Below are 18,845 nucleotides of genomic sequence, written 5' to 3'. Positions count from 1 at the left end.
GCTTGCTATGCAGCTTTGAAATAATGTGTGTGATCTTCTGCGTATGGTCCTGCATATATTTGAAGGTTTGTGTGTGTGTGGCGGGGAGCAGGCAGGCAGAGGTGGTAAGTAGAACGGTCTTCAACTAATCTACAACAATCAGTTTTTCGTTTCGAAGCACTAGATAGATGATTTCGTTGCAGCAACCCCACCAAATTATTGCTGGCATATGCATGGTGTCACTGTATTTCCCTTACCATAATAACGAACGAGGTTGCTTGATTCTTGTAGTATCCTAAATACAAGTTACAAAGTACAGAGAAAGAAACAGACTATACGTTCGCTCACAAGTTAGCCACGGTACTGTAGTTGCCTTTTTAAAAAAAAAAACTTTTTATAAATATTCACAATTGGGATTGAGCAAATGGAAGTATGGATTTTGGAAAAGACGCTACTCTTTTCGGGCCCCTATATATATTTTCAACGCTGAAGGCATCCCCTCGGGCCTATTCCTTCACTGAGGCCTCAACTGCGATTACACCCTCCAGGTCCGAGGCTTCCAATTTTCAGATCAAACGGATGGGGGCATAAAGTAATCGCAAAGGGCAGCGTCTCTACTTGCAGAGGAGTGAGGATCAACAGGGGTAATTAGACATTACGTCCGTGCCATGTTGGGAGACAATTTTCGAAGCTCGATTAAAATAAATATGTGAAAAAGTTTGAAAGATTTAAGTTTTTTTTTAAGAAAAGAAATTGCCTTGTTCCAAATCAAATTCCTCATCCTTTATTTATGCATTTTTTTTATTATCAACATAGTTTTTTTATATAAAAATATAATATGGTTAAAATAAATATTCACGTGAATCTCAATAAATTTAATCAAGGATTGAGAAAAAAATATTTATAGGGGGGGAAATCTAATTTCCCTATTAATTATTTTTTAAAATGAAATGATATTTTTTTTATCAATAGTATTTTTTTTATAGCAAAAACTCTTAATAAGGTAAAAAGCAACTTTAAAAAAATCCTTATAGTTCTTACGTGGCTATATAAAACAATCAAAGAATAATCAACTAATGAAAATTATATAAAAATCATAATAAAAAAAACCATTTAATTTCCATTGAATATTAATGACAACTTTTTTCTATAATTTATTGAATATTGGTCACGTAAATAATTTAGTAAAACATTTATCACAAATATAAGCTTAAAAGGTATAATCTCATTTAAAAAATATGATAAAATAAAATATTTTTTAAAATATCATTATGATAATTAATTTAAATCAAAAATAAATTTAACGGTCTAGGACCTCAAAACCATGCACCTAACCTCAGAAGAGGGAAGGGCAAGTGTTTATGGGCTTGGACTAGGTTTGCACACCTGCACTTTTTTCACAATTATAACTTTTCTTTCACGCAAAGTAAAAAATAAATAAAAATGCAACATTACACACCGTCTGCTGCAACAATTTTACGGCCTAGTGGTTAAAAAAATGGGTTCGAGGTAATTTTAAAGGGTACAGTTTAATTGGTAAGATTTTAAATTTATTTTTAAAAAATTAAAATTTTAAATTTTATAAATTTTGAAATAATTGAAGATTTATATAATTATTAATTTTAATATTAAGCTTGTAAGATTAATTAAAAAATATATAAATTAGGTTGAACACTCACATTAATTTAAAAAAAAAAAGTTCAAGGTTTTTGAATTTTAAAACTTTATTTTGATCTCCCTTTGACAAATAAATTCTATCAAACACCCTGCAAATTTAAGTTTATTTCAAATTCAAAAACACTCTAAAATTACTTTTAAAAATCTAAAATAAAAAATAAAACTAGATTTAAACAAACTTTAATATGCTTTTCTTGATATCATTATCAGGAAAAAAACATTATCATTGAACTCTCCTTTGAAAAACAAATTTATTAACACTGATTTTTTTTTTTAGAATGAGGTCAATTCAACTCCTTTTCTTCTTGTTATTTTTTATGATTTTCTCTTTTATATCTAATAACAATGTAAAAAATAATAAAAATAAAGTTTTAATATCAAAGTATAAAACTATAAATTTTCAGGTTACAAATCATAAAGAAAACCAAAAAAACTCAAAGGATTAGGGTAAAATTTTAACGCAATTGTGGCGCTATAGAAACGTGAACAATGCTTTTGTCGTTGGAGCTATAATGAAACCCCGTTTATTTAGTGTATAGTATAATATAATATTTTCCGAGTGAAACATGGTTGCTTGCATAAATTATTATTTTTAGTTTGATTTAATTTTTATAAAAAAATAATTAAATTGATTTAAAAAAAATAAAATTGATTTAAACCAATTAGTTTTAATTTTATTCAATTTAGTTTTTTAAAAAAACCCGGTTTAAACTAGTTTGGCTCTGTCTTTTTTATTTTTTTAATTTGAGTTTGGTCTTTATAATTTTTTACTTATAAAACCAAACCAACTAGTTTTTTTAAAATTTTAATTAATTTAATTATTTTTTTATTCAATTTTTTCAGTTACTTTTATTTTTTATTTTTAGTGTTTTTACTTACCCGTGACCGCCTAGAAATTATCAAGTGCCCATGTGTTTGTTAGGGGGTGTTTGACTCGCATAAAATATTTTTGTTTGCTTCTAATGAAATATTTTATTAATAATTTAGTTAATATAAAACATTTTACAACCATTCTGTGGTTAATTTATTAAAAAATATTTTATAAATAATAATATACTCATAATATTATTCAATTATTTTAAAAATTAACCTGCTATTATCTTATTAGCCATCATTTTCATTATTGCCATCCTTGTCTCTTTACCACGAATTCACTACCAACAACAACATATTATTATTAATTTATAATTATTATATTTTTATATCATTGATTATTTAAATACTATAAAAAATAAAAAAAAAATGTTTTTCATACGAACATACACCATGTAATTCAAGCCACTGTTAGCTTTGATGGCCGGCTAAGCAATGAAATTTTTTTGTTTTACAAGAAAAGGATTAAAAAAATAATATTCTCAATATTTTTATAGCATGTTTAACAATATAGTTATAGTTATTTTTTAAATAATTTTTCATGTTGAAATACATGTCAATAATATTTTTTTATTTTTTAAAAATTATTTTTGATATTAACACATCAAAACAATCCAAAACATATTAGAGCCTGTTTGTTTTTATATTTTAAAAGTATTTTTGAAAAAAATTATTTTTTTAATTTTTTTTAATTTTAAATTAATATGTTTTCAGTGTTTTTAAATCATTTTGATGTGTTGATGTTAAAAATAATTTTTTAAAAATAAAAAAATATTATTGACATGTATTTTGACATGAAAATGTATTTGAAAACCAACCATAATCACATTTCTAAATAAATTTTAAATTTTAATAAAAAAAAACTTTTTAAAAATACGTTGCAAAAAAATAACTGAACTTTCCTCGCAAGAACTTTCAACCGCCAAAAATGCTCGCAGCCTCCTTCCCTCCAATGCTTTGCCAGAACTCCCGAACGGAGTTTCCTCTTGGTTGTGACCAAAGTCGAAGATTATTTGTCATCAGCATCGTCGTAGAGAAATTATTTCATTTGAAGGTCCACTCGGAACAAAATATTAATGTACACTACCATAATTAATTAGTTATGGGGGTGCTCTTTTAATAAACTTAATTTTGCCTGCATAAATTGACGGTGCATTTTATTGAGATTTTACCTTCAAATAGAAGCAAAGACATTATCGAGGTTGCAGAACAAACTTGTCGTGCTCGCTATAATCGAATACCATACAACTTCTAAGACCCATCCCGACCTCAGGTCTTGACCATGAAAATGAAAGGCAGGAAAAAAAAAAACACTCTTGGAATCGAAAGGAGGATATTCTGCTCACACCCGAGAGAGAAAAAAGAAGAAGCTTGACCTAAACCTCATTGAGAAAAGAAGCAAACTTTTTGACCAAACTTATAGACTTATCATGAGCAGGATCAAAGAGATGGAACTCATGCGCCACACCTTCATGTTCCACAACCTCCAAAGCCCCTTTATACCCACTTCTTTTCAAGTCTTCGTAAAAGATCCCACCTACTTCTCTTAGATGATCCTTCTCGGCAAGAAACACCAACACCTTCTCGCACCCTAACTTCGCCAAATCCTCTGGCGGCGGCTTTAGCTTAGGGTCTTGCTTCCCACAGTTTGTTGGATACATAAACATCCACATTTCGTCATCCTCCATACCACCAAAAAAAGGGTGTACCATAATCATTCCAATAAACCTCACCCCAGGCAACCCGTATGACCCGATCTGAACTGCCAGGAAATTGGACATATTAGCTCCACCACTATCCCCGCCCATAAAAAACCTACTGAAGTCCGCATTGTCATTCAACCATTGCTCAGGCCCGTTTCCCTTGACATGTGATGCTATCCATTTGAGCCCCACCGAAGCATCCACATAACTTCCGGGCAAGGGCCGCTCCGGCCATAGCCCGTACTCAAGCGACACGGCAATGACATTGGCTTCAGCAACCAATGCCATTAAATGGCTGTGAAAAAGTGGTGAAAAGGCAGACTCAAAGCAAAAGCCACCACCATGAATATAGTAGAGGACTGGGACTTTTTTCGTCGGGTCAAGGATTTTAGGTAAGTAAATTCGGGCGGATACAGGTGGTTCGGTTGAAATTGTAACATCTTTGGATTGGACCCCGGTATTTGGGTCGTTAGATGGAGGGATTTTTTGGGTCGGGTAGTGTATTTCGACCCGCCCATCTTTGTATGCTGTCAAGAATCGGAATTTACGATCTATTTCATTGCTGCCCATTTGAGGAGAGAAAGCTTAAAGCAGCAAGAAAGATACATTGCTTTGGGAGTTGGAACGTCAATATATAGAGAACATAACAGACCACAACTACCAAATGAAAAATAAAAAGATCTTATCGTTCTCTTTTCCATCCAATATTTTTATATAAAAACAAATAAAGAGTAGTAGTTAAGCAATTGCAAGAACTTTATAGGTGGTGGTGCAGAAAAGAAAACCACGTAAAAAATGTGTGGATAAGAGATATCACCGAACCTCCATTTGTCCAGCAGTGAATAGCGATCCGTTGGAGGAAGGGACAAAGCTTTGATTGTTGAGCGATGGAAACAAACAATCCCAGCACAAACTCCAAAGATGGATCTTTCTCAAATATTATTAATGTCATAATTGTTTTTTAAAGAATAATTTTTAAATTTTTTATATTTATTTATTATTAAAAAATTAACAAATAAAAAAATTTGTCAATAAAAAAAATCAACTTGATTTCTAAAAAAGTATTTTCTTGAAAAATTTAGAAGAAAAATATTTTCTAAAAATTATAAAAAATTTAAAAATATCATATTATTTATTGATTATATCAACTTTGATCCTCAAATTTTTAATTACTATATGTATTTTATTTTGAATATTTATTTTTTAATTTTATCTCTTAAAATTTAATTTTTATATTAATTATGATCCTTATTTTTATAATTATTATTTGCTTTTCTCTTTAACTTTTTTATCTATCAAATTTAATTCTTATTATTTTGATTGTTACTTATTTTATTTCAAATAATTTATGAAATGTTAATTATTATTATTTTAATTTCTTCATCTTTTATTTTTTTATTTTTTAGACTTGATCTCTATTGTTTATTTTATTTGAGATAATTTATACTTGATCTTTATTGTTTATTTTATTTGAGATAATTTATAAAATTATATATTTGGAAATTTCATTCTCAGTCAACTTTTTAATTTATAAAGTTTGTTTCTTATTATTTTAATAAACTTAAAAAAATAAAATATTAATAAGTTATTTTCCAACTTATTTTTCATTACATAACAAAATACTGAAAATTATTTTTCAACTTATTTTTTATTTATACTACTAAATATAAAAAAAATAATTTACTATTTTGGAATTTATTTTTCAAAAAGAACTCAAAAACAAACTACATCCCAGTTTGAGCCAATCTAAATCCATTTCCATTTATGTGGGCCGGGCCGCATACCCAGCTTATATAAATAAGATTTGTGGGCTGGGCTTTACTGTTTTGTTTTTTAGCATGGGCAGACTCGTTGTTTCGGGTCGTTTTTTTCTGGTGGATTGGGTCATCCAGACCCTTAGAAAACCAGGACTTTCATGCCCTGTATTTGTGCAGTTCTGAGCTGTGCACCTTTATAATTGAATAATTTGAATTCCAAACCCCCAGGGCTACTACACGCGGTCTAGTTGAACCATAAAATAACCACCCACTTGGAAGGCCCTCTGCACATCAAGACCATCATATAAACTGTAATAAAGCGTCTTGCATGAAATTATTAAATGAAAAGAGGATACGAAGTTCCATTACAGGACAATAGACAACAAAGTTTTACAAAAGATTGAACTGGTCCTGTTTGAGAAACGAAACAAACTTATGCCTCATTTCCCGAGCCTTGTCACCATCGAGATCAAGCAAATGGAAGCAGTGGTTTTCGTTTTCATTCTCAACAAGTTCAACAGTTCCCTTCCATCCACTCCTTCTCAACTTCTCATAATAATTCTTAGCTGCAACAGTCAAATAGTCTTCCTCGGCTACAAAGATCAACATCCTCTCACACCCAAGCCTAGCAAGATCCTCTACACCCGGATTCATCCTAGGATCATTCAGCCCACTATTAGTGGGGCACATGTACAACCACATTTCATCATCCTTGGTGCCCCCAAAGAAGGGATGCACCATGACCACCCCCACAACCTTCACCCCTCGGGGCAACCCGATTGACCCGACCCGAAAAGCCAAAGTATGTGATATGTTACCTCCAGCACTATCTCCCCCAATAAAAACTTTCCCAAGATCAGCATGACAATTCAGCCATGGGTCGTGTCCATTCCCTTTAACATGTGATGCCACCCACTGGAGCACAGCCCACGAATCCTCGTAGCATGCGGGTATGGGTCGGGTAGGAAAGAGACCATACTCCACAGAGACAACTATAAAGTCAGCCTCACCAGCAACTTGGTTGCACAACTTGTGGTAGGCAGGAGAAAAGGCAGATTTCATTGAGAATCCTCCTCCGTGGATGTATAGTAAGAGGGGGAGTTTTTGGTTAGGGTCTTTGAGTTTTGGCAAGAAAATACGGGCAGAGACTTGAGGTTCAGATGAGATAATTACATCTTTGGACTGGACTCCAGTGACTGGATCATCGGACGGTGGGATCTTTTTGTTGTGTGGATAGAATAATTCAACACGGCCGTCTTTGTAGACCTGAAAGAACCTGAATTTGAGGGCGATTTCATTATTTGGAGATGATGCCATTGATAAGAAAGAAAGAAAGGAAGAAGGAAAGAACAAGCATTTACTTAAGAAAGGATACTTGGGAGCGAGAAGGATAAATCTGAATTGATGTGCATAAAGAGGGGGGGGCGCCTCATCCTTAATAAAAGGACTGAGCCAATCAAGAGAGGCATTGAACAGCAACCCGTCTGCCAAAAATAATTGCTTTGCTTTACAGGCACCTGCCATTCTTTGATTCCCCGAAAAATAAAACCCCAACCAAAGAAACAATTGCATGATCAGAAACCATTTAATAATCCTTTCACCAGCTAAAATATAATATAATCATTTTAGGGTGTTTTTATTCCAAAAATGCTTTCTTTTCTGTAAAACACCTCCAATCTTACCTACTATCTTTAATTTTTTAATTGGGTGTTTAAGAGTATAATAATTTTTATTTTTTATGTACTTAAAATGTGCTTCAAAAAAAACATCAAATTGATATTTATATTAAAAATAAAAAAAATCTAAAAAATAATTTTAATAATCTTCAAGTAAAAAATATATTTGAATATAGCTGTTAAATCTAAAATCATGATAAAATTAAAAACTACAAGAATCAATTATATAATTCTTGAAAACAGAAAAAATAATGTCTTGGTTTCTTTAAAATACAAAAAGGGAGTTTTATTATATTTAACTCTATCTCCAGGGAAAGGAAATAATATTAAACACGAAGGCGGCCAGCAACAGCCAGTGGCTCGCACGATTATTAATGATAGTCAATAGTAAATTATTTAACTGGATTTGATGAAGACAGGCAACATCTCGTAGTTATTACGTTAAGATTTTTTTATTTTTTAAATTTTTTTTAATATATATATTTTTTAAAAAATCGCTTGGAGTTGATTTTATATGCCAAATAAATTAAAAAAAAAGCAGGGACATGTTTGTTGAGACAGTAAAGTCTTAAATTATTGTAATAAATATTATTGTTAAAATTATATTTATCGAGTAGCTTTGTATTATGACTCCACAAATAAGAAGTTTACTGGGTTTTGAAACCCATGTTCTACCTAACATAACGACAAGAGCTGCCATTAATAAAATAAACTCTCTCTCTCTCTCTTTTTCATTTGCTGATCAAAATTAAAACCTTTCCGTGTCGAAGGGAAACTTGACTCGCCAACACAATGAAATAACCAATACAAACAAGCCAGTAAAATCATCTGTTTTGCTAAAAGAGAGGAGGAAAAAAAAGAAAAAAAGACATGTGTTCTAACTGGGCAGTGATGTGTTCAGTTTCCCTTATACGTACGTACATACCATGTTGTAATTCTTCAACTTGAATTGGATTTGAAGCACATAAATGAAATACCTAACCCTTCAAGCCTATACGTGTGTGTGTGTATTATATTTGTTAGAAGGGGAAGATGAGGCAGCTTGCACGGCTAGAGTACACTTTTCCCAGAGTTTATTGCTCCCTGCCAGAGCCTCTTCTTCGTGTCCCTTGTATTCTGGAAATTCGAGAACAACCCTCATCAATGCATCATCACATGCCTTCCCCATCAGCAAGAGTTTTTGACAGCATTCAAGAGTAACGGGCTTTCCCATAAAGGAGCCATATAGAATCTCATCCCCACATCTCGCTCCTGTTACGGCTACACATTGCTCGACATAGCTGTAAAGCCCTGGTTCAGCTAAAGGACTCAGCTCCACTTCAGCTAGAACCATTGGTGCGACAACTATGAACAATGCAAGAATGACATTAAAGATGTTGAGCTTTGCCATGGCTAGAACCTTGTGTGGTCAATTTTCTAATTTGATTGTCTAGCTATGATCAGGAGAGTGGTATACATGTTGGGATGGAAATGGTTTGTAATTTATACAGTGAAAGGGGATATTGTTCAACAGTTAATGATCAAAACGTTTTATCATTTCTGTTTTGTTCGAATCTATTTGAGTTTTGTGGAGGCGAGTTTATTTTAATCAATGCCATTTATTCAGTCATAAATTTACGTTTGAAACTAATGTTTCTATAAACTAAATATACTCCAATAGCTGTTTCTTAAGGGAAAAAAGAGAGAGAAGAATCCATATATCCATGATCGCGTGCAGGATTTTTATTCCGACATGCAAATCTTTGAATTTAATTTTTTATTATTATTTAACGTTGTATTGAATTTAATAGATAAATTAATTCTTCTTCTCTATTTTTTTATATACAACTGATCCGGTGCCATCTGTTATATATACGTGCGTGTTTCGGTGAGCATGTGGGTTTTCGGCTTTGGGCTTGAAAATTTTAGGTCCGGGTTTGAAAATACAAACTCACTGAATTCGTACTCGAAACCCAACTGTTTCGGGTTTTGAAAATAACATTTAGATTTAAAAAGCAATGCCACATGATCCCCATCGCTGCCATTTGTATATGCAAGCAACAGTCAATTCTTTAAATTTTTTTATGAGGGATAGAAATTTTATTGAACTGGATAACTCTGCATGTGAATCATTTTTTTCTGAATATAGAAATTAAAATGAGTTTACATGTCACGTTGAGACTATTAGAAAAATATACAATAAAAATCTTGTTCGTATAGACAATTATTGCGGATAAAGAAAAAAAAAGAAAAATATTACCATGAATAGCTATTTTAAAACTCAAAACACTCAAACTAGAACAAGATAATTAATTAGTATTTGTTACCGAAAAATGTTATGGATACTCAACAAGTAATTAATAATATCAAATTAATTATTTTTCAGAATTATTTTTTTAAAGATGATTACAAGTAGAAAAGATAAATGATATTATTTTTATTTTTAGTAGGTTATAAATTTTATTTTCTAAGTACTTGCAATAATTTTTTTTTAAAAAAAATATATCAAGAAAATAATTAATAGGGCATGAGCGATTATTAGACGAACACCATAAAATTTTACATGTAAACTCACCATGCATCAAACAAACAAACAAACAAACAACAAGTGCCCTTTGTCTATCTAGCAGATTCATTGGTCTTTTTTATTTAAAAAAAACAATAAAAAAATAAAAAATAGAAGTGTTCTTTCCTTCTTTGTTTTCCAACAACACACGCACCCTCCGATCATTAGCTCTTACCTTTTGATTTTCCAGCTGATAAAGAAAATAATACATGGTGGCGGGCTGATGGATGAACAGTGAAAAAAATTGTTTCGAAATAAACTCATTAGGCTTGGTTTTGAACTGATAAGTTATGTTGAACAAGTTTTATAATTAAGGGTGTTAGTTCTTGGAGATCCTTTAGTTTAGCCCAGGGCTTTTTTTTCGCAGCATATTCAGGATTTGGATGAACCTAGATGAAAAACGTCAAGACCCGGCCCGAACTTGAAACAGTCGAGTGATTAAGGGCTTGGTCTTCAAGATCAGAAAATGAATTAAAATCTTAACCAAATTGTTATTTCGGGTTTGGCTTGATTTTTTAAGTTAACGTAAATAATAGTAATCACACTATATACAGGTATATAAATATAATATAGTTATACTAAACAGGGTGGTTTGCATTAACACATGACCAATAAACAAATGCCATTTGCCATTGACAACTATTATATGTTTCGATAAAAAATCGCTATGAAACTTGGGTTATCTGATGCGATAGTTTTACCCTTATTTCTAAATTATAACCACCTTTAATACAATTAAAAAAATAAACATGCAAATAAAAATCTTTGAAACAAAATAATTTTTATATATAAGTTTTGATTTTACTTATATATAGAAAAATACACGAGTAATGCATACATTTCTTTATATTTTAAAAAAATATTATAATCCGCACAAAAGACACAAATCAAGCATCTAGTTTTTTTTTTTTTGAAAAATGATGCTAAACTCGAAGTATAAATTTGGAATCAACACGCAAGTCTTAAGAGTTTGAACATTATTTCCCTCGAGATGATTGGCATAAAGAAATCTATACCGGATTATAAATTTTATCCCGACTTTAAAAATCGAAATTAACTATATAGATATCCTTATGTTGGGATTGCAAAATTCTCTAAACGCATTTAGAGGTTTAGTTATTGTTTCGAGTTTGATTATTTTTGTACACCATTCTATTATTTTTGCAGTGTTTTATTTGTCTATTAGGCTGGCAAATTGTGTCTATAAATTTAAAAATTAATCATAATAGGTATAAACTGTTCAATTACTCCAGATAATAATAATAATAAAAAAAAAATTCTCCAAATATCATCGACATCAAAGAAATTCAAATTTGATGGGAAGGATGTGAGGGTCCTTTTCCTCTCGACAGAGAAATGACCATGGAGAGGGTGGCATGGCCCCGCCTTCTCGATAACCTATACCCAATTTTGAGTAAGTTACGCGAGAGTCTTCTTAAACTACTGCAAACACCACAGGAACTTCTTAGCAACATTTTGCCACGTGGATCAGCCTAGACTGCTTGAAAAATTATAAAGAATAAAGAATAAAATTAAAAAAATCGAAAATGAAAGTGAAAAAAGAGGCAGACAAAAAAGTACCTTTCAACGTTAAAATAGATGATGTGACATCTTTCTTTTTTTTTAGTTTAAAGTATAATTATTAAAAGGGGCATGAGCCACCTCGGCCTTTCAAAATCTTTACATCCCAATTCTATATTTCTATCATTGATGAGATACTTGCATTCTCGACAAGAATACATGTATGTTTTTTTTTTCTATGGCTAAGGGATGCCAATTCATGAGCTGATGCATTCAGAATTAACATACAAATTCTTTATAAGAAATATATAAAAAAACTCATATTTATAATTTTATTTGTATATTTATTTTTGCTTTTAAAAGAGGTTTAACTCCTTAAATAAAACAAAAAAAAAATCAAGAAAATAAAAATAATTAGAAACAAATAATTTTACTAAAAAAACTTAAACAAATAACAATAAAAAAATAACAAAGATTATTACATGTCAAAATTCACAAAAACTAAGAATACTATTACAATGAGACTTTAAAAATACACAATTTTATTAATTCTATGTCTCAATATTATTATGAGTTTACCACATATTTTTTATATAAAAAAAATATAGAAAAGCTGTTAAAATAAAATTAAAAAAATAGAAAACATCAACCCCTTCAAACAAGCAAGTAAGCTTCTAGCCCAGCGGTGGGAGCGGCTTGTCCCCTTTCTCCGTACATGGGTTCGAGTTTTACCGTGCACGTCTGTCACCCCCGCGGTGCCTTACCTGCTCACTGTGCTTGCAGAATGTTCAGTGAGCTATGAGGATTAGTCGTGATGTGCGTAAGCTGACCCAGACACCCCACATAAATAAAAAAAAAAAACCCGTGCATCATTAAATCTTTTTATTATTAGACCTTCATTTTCAAATTTATATTATCAACAACTCAAATATAGCATTTTTTTTAACCTGAAATATTCAAATCAATTTATACATATTACAATTGGTTCCAGGTACATTAAACATCCTGCAAACATATAAAACACTGAAAATGATAAATATGCACACAAAAAATTAAAATCAGATATAAAGAAAAGAAACAAGTTATTTCCACCACGAAATGATGGCGTTTTCTAATAAAGGCTACTAATGCTCAGATTTCTTTTATGATCGTTCTAAAATCATCATCTTCTATTTTTCTGGATGTGTTACTACATGTTTCTGAAAGAGTTGGACACGAGCTGATTTATGACGACATACCTATGTAGCATATATAGAGCTACTGTACAATGAACTCATATTATTCCATGGACAAATCAAGGAAAAACCCTGAGCCAGAAACCAAGCAACATGATAAATCAGGCCTTGTCTTTGTTGATGAAAGAAGCGATTCTCTTAAGCAAAGCCACAGCATTCTCGCAGGTAGGATCGCTCAAATGAAACACATGTTCATCATCTTTGCCCTCCATAATCTCCACCACACCTTCCCACCCGCCCTTGCTTAACCTCTCATAATACTGCCATCCTCTTTCCCTCAAGACATCCTTCCCGCCAATAATAACAAGCAGCCTGTCGCACCCCAGGCTATCCAATCTTGGATCAACAAGTGGATTAATCAAAGGGTCATCCAACCCACTTGATGTAGGGCATACAAAATGCCATATAGCATCGATCCTTGATTTTGTTTCCAAATTCTCGCCCTCTGTACCGATATGTTCTTTGCCCCAGAAATATGGATGTACTAAGATAACACCTGTGAGGTCAATACCAGACAGTTTTTCTTGACCATACCTCATAGCAAGTTGGTGTGCTAGGTTAGCACCAGCACTATCTCCAGCAAGAAAAACCTGACCGAAATCAGCATGAGAGTTTAGCCACTCCTCAGGGCCATCTCCATTAACATGAGAGGCAACCCATTTAAGAGCTGTCCATGAATCGTCATATGCAATAGGAAGGGGGTGCTCCGGGGCCAATCTATAATCAACAGAGATTGCTAGAACGTTGGACGCCGCAACTAGATTGTTAAGGTGATCATGGTAACGAAAATTGAAGGGGGTTTCAATGCAAAAGCCACCGCCATGATAGTAAACTAGGACTGGGAGTTTTTTATCAGGGTTGGTGTTACGTGGTCGGTAAAGTCTAGAAGAGAGATTTAACTCCGGTGAGTAGACTGCATCTTTAGACAGGACGTTTGTTTTGGGGTCTAATCCAGAAGGGACGATGTCGGTGCCCCTGAGTCTCTCTACGTGGCCATCTTTGTAAATGCGAAGGAAGGGAGAGTAATCGTAGGCAACTTCAGGAATGGTTGAATCCATGGAAAGACGGGAACGAATCAAGAAAGGGTAGTTCTTGCTTGGTGTGGATCTACACGAGAGGAGATTACGGTGAAAAGTAAACGACTGAGAACCACTTGTTAAGGAAGGGCAGAGTGATAAGGAGATGCACATGATTGGTGAGGATTTGTATGAGAGTGGGAGTCCTCAATTATTGCGCTTTTATAAGCAAGGATGGACGCTGCAGGTGTTACGGATTTCTTTTGTTATATGGTTTTTTTATTTAAAAATATAAAATTACATTTATATTTAATGAAATAAATTGAAAGATACATGAAGCTGTAATAAACAACTAAAAAGAGAAGCTGTCTTTTTTATAATAAAAAAATAAATATACATGCAAATATTTTTTATAAAATAAATATTTTTTTTCAAAAAAATTCAAGGAATGAGAGAAGAGATTGTAAAAAGTATCCATTATATTAGTAAAATATTCATATCCAAACAAAGAAATCTAACGCATCGTCTCATTCCATTGGATTACATTTTCTTTACTATATATTAATTACATCACATACATCAAGAAAAAATATATAAAAGATGTTGAAGATATAACCTACAAGCATCGCAAATTTAAGAGATTGAGAGAAAAAATAAGAGAGGGGTGCCTGTGTGGACGAGTCTTGCCTATACATAAAACTGCACACTAAAATAATATTAATAAAAGAAATAAAACGTGAAACGTAAAATAGCATCGTGTGGAAGTGTCCAGTGCTTGTACAAAAAACGGGAGCCTCTAATTCTGGCCTATGATAATTTCAGTTTGACGGGGAAATCGAGGGTCCGTATCTGCAATTCAAAAGACAACTGCCCTTTAAACGAGAACATATTTTCCAAATAAATTGGTATGAAGAGTTGCATTGATATCTGTATACGAAAATATTGAAAAATCTAAATGAAATTAAAAAATGGAAGCAAATAAAAATAGACAAGGGAGGGGATTCGGCGTGACCCCTTACAGAACCTGCTAGATTGACCGGAAGTGCCTGCAGAACATGACAAGACAATGCCCTCGACCGACCGCGTGACCCTCTCATTAGCAAATCGACAACCATTATTTTTTACAACGTGTTTGTTTTTTTTGTATTTAAAAAATTAAAAATTTACTATTATTTTTTATTTTTAATCATTTTTAAAATTTATAAATGGTTCTGACATTTTAATATTAAAAATATAATTTTAATTATAAATATTTTATAAAGTTAATAAATCCTTAATTAAGTATATCCACTAATTAGTGAAAGACAAAATTAGTGGAGTATTAATGAAAAATAAAAATTTATGGAGATGAGTTATTGACATAATTTATACCATAATTTATGAATTTTGTTTCCTAACTCTTCCTGTAAATAGACAATGCCACCAAACTTATTATACATAGTAAGAAAAAGAAGTGAAGAGGAGAGTGAAAAGAGAGTAATCTCACAAAATTATAAGGTATTTATAAGAGAATAAGTAATGTATTTTCTCCTAATAATAAAGAGATTTTAGTTATTTTTCTATTACTTGAGAGATGTTATAATTCTCGTATTATTTAGTAAACTCTTTTTATAACTGTTTGTGGACGTAGTTCAAATTAGATAAACCACATAAATTATTATGTATTTTATTTTATTTTTTATTTTTTATCTTGTCAGATTTCCATATTAACATCCTAACACAAATATTTTTATAATAGACTAATCATTGTTATCTGCATTTGAGTGTTTTTTTGGTATGCAGCAAAGTTATATATATATATATATATTATAAAAAAATGTAATAAATAATGTATTTAAAAAATACATAATTAATTAAGTCGATGGCCACATCCTAACACAAATATTTTTATAATAGACTAATCATTATTATCTGCATTTGAGTGTTTTTTTGGTATGCAGCAAAGTTATACATATATTATAAAAAAATGTAATAAATAATGTATTTAAAAAATACATAATTAATTAAGTCGATGGCCACAATTCTAAGTAAAAAAATTAATTAAATTTATCTGATACACAAATGGAAATACTATCTAACTATCTGTAACTTGGAAAGTTACACTTATAAGGAATACAAGAGGTTTTAAATTTAAGTGAGAGCATATAATTTTTATAAAAACTTAAAATAATAAAAAATTTATTTGTTTATTTGAGTTCATAAAATATATTTTTAGGAGGTAATTTTTTTTTAAATAAAAAAATATGCATGGAATACGACACGTATTATTCAGCTGCGAGGACTTTGAGATGACCTCTCAAAGTGCTAAACATCAGCGAGAATAATTGTCACCGGGACCTGAAAAAAACACATTCTTAGTATTAGAATATGCTCATAGTGAATTTTTAATGAATTATCAGAGATTAGTGTGATCCTAATTTTCACATCTACAAACCTTCTCCGCTCACTTCTCAACACCTCAGAATATTTATTTAAAATATATATTTTTCTAAATATTTTTTTATTGTGCTACATTATATATATAAAAAAAATATCTGTGCCCCAAGCCTGAAACATTCAGATCCACCACCCCTTGGTAGCCCACGAATAACTCAACGGTCTCCATGTACATTTGGTAATCAATATCAGATGCTTACGTGATTTTCTTACTGTAAGTAGGCCCACATAACAACGTTAAGGCATGCTCATTCCAAGTATAGGACCCACCCGACGCCCTCTTTTCCTGCTCAACGCTACACCACCCACCATTCAGAGCTGTTATTCAAATAATTAACCAATACTCTAGAAGCCACGGGTCATTCACGGTATTTCAATCCATAATAAAATCTGTTAAAATAATCATTTTATCTTTCTTTTTTTTTTCTTTTTTGTAAGGCTCGGCTTAAGGGTAGGATAGTGTTTTCACGTATCTCTAAAATCACAGATATTTGAAGCAAGTGGTCGATGCTTTTCCCAAACCTCCAAACAGTGAAACTATTTCTTTGCCCGCCCCCCAGATAAAAAAATCATGACCAGCTGGACAAGGGGTTTTTTGGTTTTTTATTGTTACTGTACAGTGTAAATACGATATTAACCCTGGATGAGAAAAAAGGATAACTTTGTGTTTTGGGGTATTTTTGCACCATGTACGTGGGTATTTTATGTAATTGTCAAAGTCATCGAGGATATTTTAATATTTTTACATTATTTATTAACTTTCAAATTAGAAAAACGGGAGCCGAGTGTATTACGTGTCATGCAGACAACGTATCTGACACCACCCAGTGGTTAAAACTGGCTTTGTACTATCTCCTTGGAGACTCCACTGTCTCCTTTTCCATTTAGAACAGGCGTGTGGTAATTAAAGGTGGTCGTATTGTCAACAATGGTTGTTTTTTCCTTTCTTTCTTTTTTGGCAGCTAAAAAACATTGTTATCCTCTTTGTTTGTTTTCGTGTCAATTTCAATGCTCATTTGTTGAATTTCTTGTTGTGTTATGTTTTCTTTTGTGATTTTTTTTTTGTAATCGCATCCTTCAATTACACCTTTTCAAATGTTTTATTTTTATTTTTAATTTTTATTCTTTTAATTTTGGATTCTGTTCTTGTATCTTTTATAGTCTTAGTCGTCATTTTTTTTAATTTTTTATTTCATATCTATTCTTTTGAAAGAAGTTAGTGGTTTATTAATTTAGTAATTCAATTACAATTTATTATTTATTGTGTTTTTAATTTCCATTCTTATTTTTTTAATGTTTTATGTTATTTTTATTTTTATTTTAGTTTTTTTTCAATGTATTCCTTCAATTACAGTTTTATAAATGTGTTATTTTTCATTTCAATTCTTAATTTTAATTATTTTTGGGTTTTTTTATTGAAGTTTTTTTTCTTTAATTTCATCATTTAATTTTTTTAATTTAGCCCTTTGGATTTTTTTTTATTTTATTAAAGTTGATTTTCAACTTAATTTAACCTTCAAACTAAAATTTTTAATTTTTCCTCTAATTAATTTTTTTTCACCCTTAGTTTTTATTTTTTTTTAATTTTACCTTTTAATTTATTAAAAACTCTGATCTAATAATTTTGCATCAGTTTTTATGGGTTTATATAAAAAAATATATCCAGTTTTTTTTTAAAAAAGAAATTACAACCGGCGATGAAGTTTCAGCGCGGGTTAAATGGCTAGGTGTTTCTAGACTAGGCTTGTAGTTTTTTCTTCTTCTTTATTTACATCTACACCCCTTTCTCCATGTAAATTAACGTGGGTCACGAGTATAAAAACACCAATGAAGTCTTGAGGAAAGGGAGGGTGTCAAACTCCGTGCACACGTAAGCATGACACCTTCTCACTGCACTTGCTTTTGTCATATTCATCAACACACCCTGTTGCGTGTAGTTCACACTTTTTATGATTACACTCCTCATGCAGTTTAACCTTTCAGGCTTTCGGCTCAGTAGAATCCTTGTTTTGTAGGTGTTCATCAACACCCAGGCCGGTGCGCGTGGGTGGAGAAGATTCCACTCCAAAGACATTTTAAACTGACCCGACCGGTGAAAATACTCTCTCTCATTATATATATAATGAGTTAAAAATAATAATAAAGAAATATTAAGGGTTTAAAATTAATTCAACTTAACCCTTATAACCCAATATAAATAACTAGATTATTGCTGTAAGTAATATTTTTTATTCTCTCTCTTTAATTTTTTTCTCTGTCCTTTATATCTATTATCGCTCTCATTCTCTTAATCTCTTTCCCATCTTTATATTGTTTATTTTCACATAATTATAGTTAATTATTTTAAAGTTTGACGTGATAAAGTAGCATTGCATTTTACAGTTTTATTTTTATTCTTTTTGATAACCCAAAAATTATAAAAAACAA

The 18,845-nt window shown here is 31.3% G+C and overlaps 4 protein-coding genes across 4 annotated transcripts; all 4 read right to left on the bottom strand.

Annotated features, from left to right (window-relative positions):
- Nucleotides 1–3,658: 3,658 nt before the first annotated feature.
- Nucleotides 3,659–4,894, bottom strand: LOC105107787 (2-hydroxyisoflavanone dehydratase-like). Its single transcript, XM_011001835.1, has one exon. The coding sequence runs from the start codon at nucleotides 4,800–4,802 to the stop codon at nucleotides 3,906–3,908; it is 897 nt and encodes a 298-aa protein (XP_011000137.1). The 5' UTR covers nucleotides 4,803–4,894; the 3' UTR covers nucleotides 3,659–3,905.
- A 1,400-nt stretch (nucleotides 4,895–6,294) lies between these two features.
- LOC105107777 (2-hydroxyisoflavanone dehydratase-like) lies at nucleotides 6,295–7,556 on the bottom strand. The gene is made up of 2 exons (XM_011001823.1): nucleotides 7,412–7,556; nucleotides 6,295–7,356 (listed from the first exon to the last, which is right to left on the bottom strand). The coding sequence occupies exon 2, from the start codon at nucleotides 7,304–7,306 to the stop codon at nucleotides 6,380–6,382; it is 927 nt and encodes a 308-aa protein (XP_011000125.1). The 5' UTR covers nucleotides 7,307–7,356; nucleotides 7,412–7,556; the 3' UTR covers nucleotides 6,295–6,379.
- Nucleotides 7,557–8,552: 996 nt separating this feature from the next.
- On the bottom strand, nucleotides 8,553–9,156 carry LOC105107768 (uncharacterized). The gene has a single exon (XM_011001811.1). It carries the CDS (start codon nucleotides 9,053–9,055, stop codon nucleotides 8,657–8,659), a length of 399 nt encoding a protein of 132 aa, XP_011000113.1. The 5' UTR covers nucleotides 9,056–9,156; the 3' UTR covers nucleotides 8,553–8,656.
- A 3,711-nt stretch (nucleotides 9,157–12,867) lies between these two features.
- On the bottom strand, nucleotides 12,868–14,206 carry LOC105107760 (probable carboxylesterase 7). Its single transcript, XM_011001804.1, has one exon. It carries the CDS (start codon nucleotides 14,154–14,156, stop codon nucleotides 13,068–13,070), a length of 1,089 nt encoding a protein of 362 aa, XP_011000106.1. The 5' UTR covers nucleotides 14,157–14,206; the 3' UTR covers nucleotides 12,868–13,067.
- Between the last annotated feature and the right edge of the window lie 4,639 nt (nucleotides 14,207–18,845).

The sequence above is a fragment of the Populus euphratica genome, unplaced genomic scaffold (genome assembly GCF_000495115.2).
Source record: "Populus euphratica unplaced genomic scaffold, PopEup_1.0 scaffold3.1, whole genome shotgun sequence".
Lineage (NCBI taxonomy): Eukaryota > Viridiplantae > Streptophyta > Magnoliopsida > Malpighiales > Salicaceae > Populus > Populus euphratica.
The sequence above is the reverse complement of the archived record's forward strand: the minus strand, read 5'-3'. Positions and strand labels throughout refer to the sequence as shown.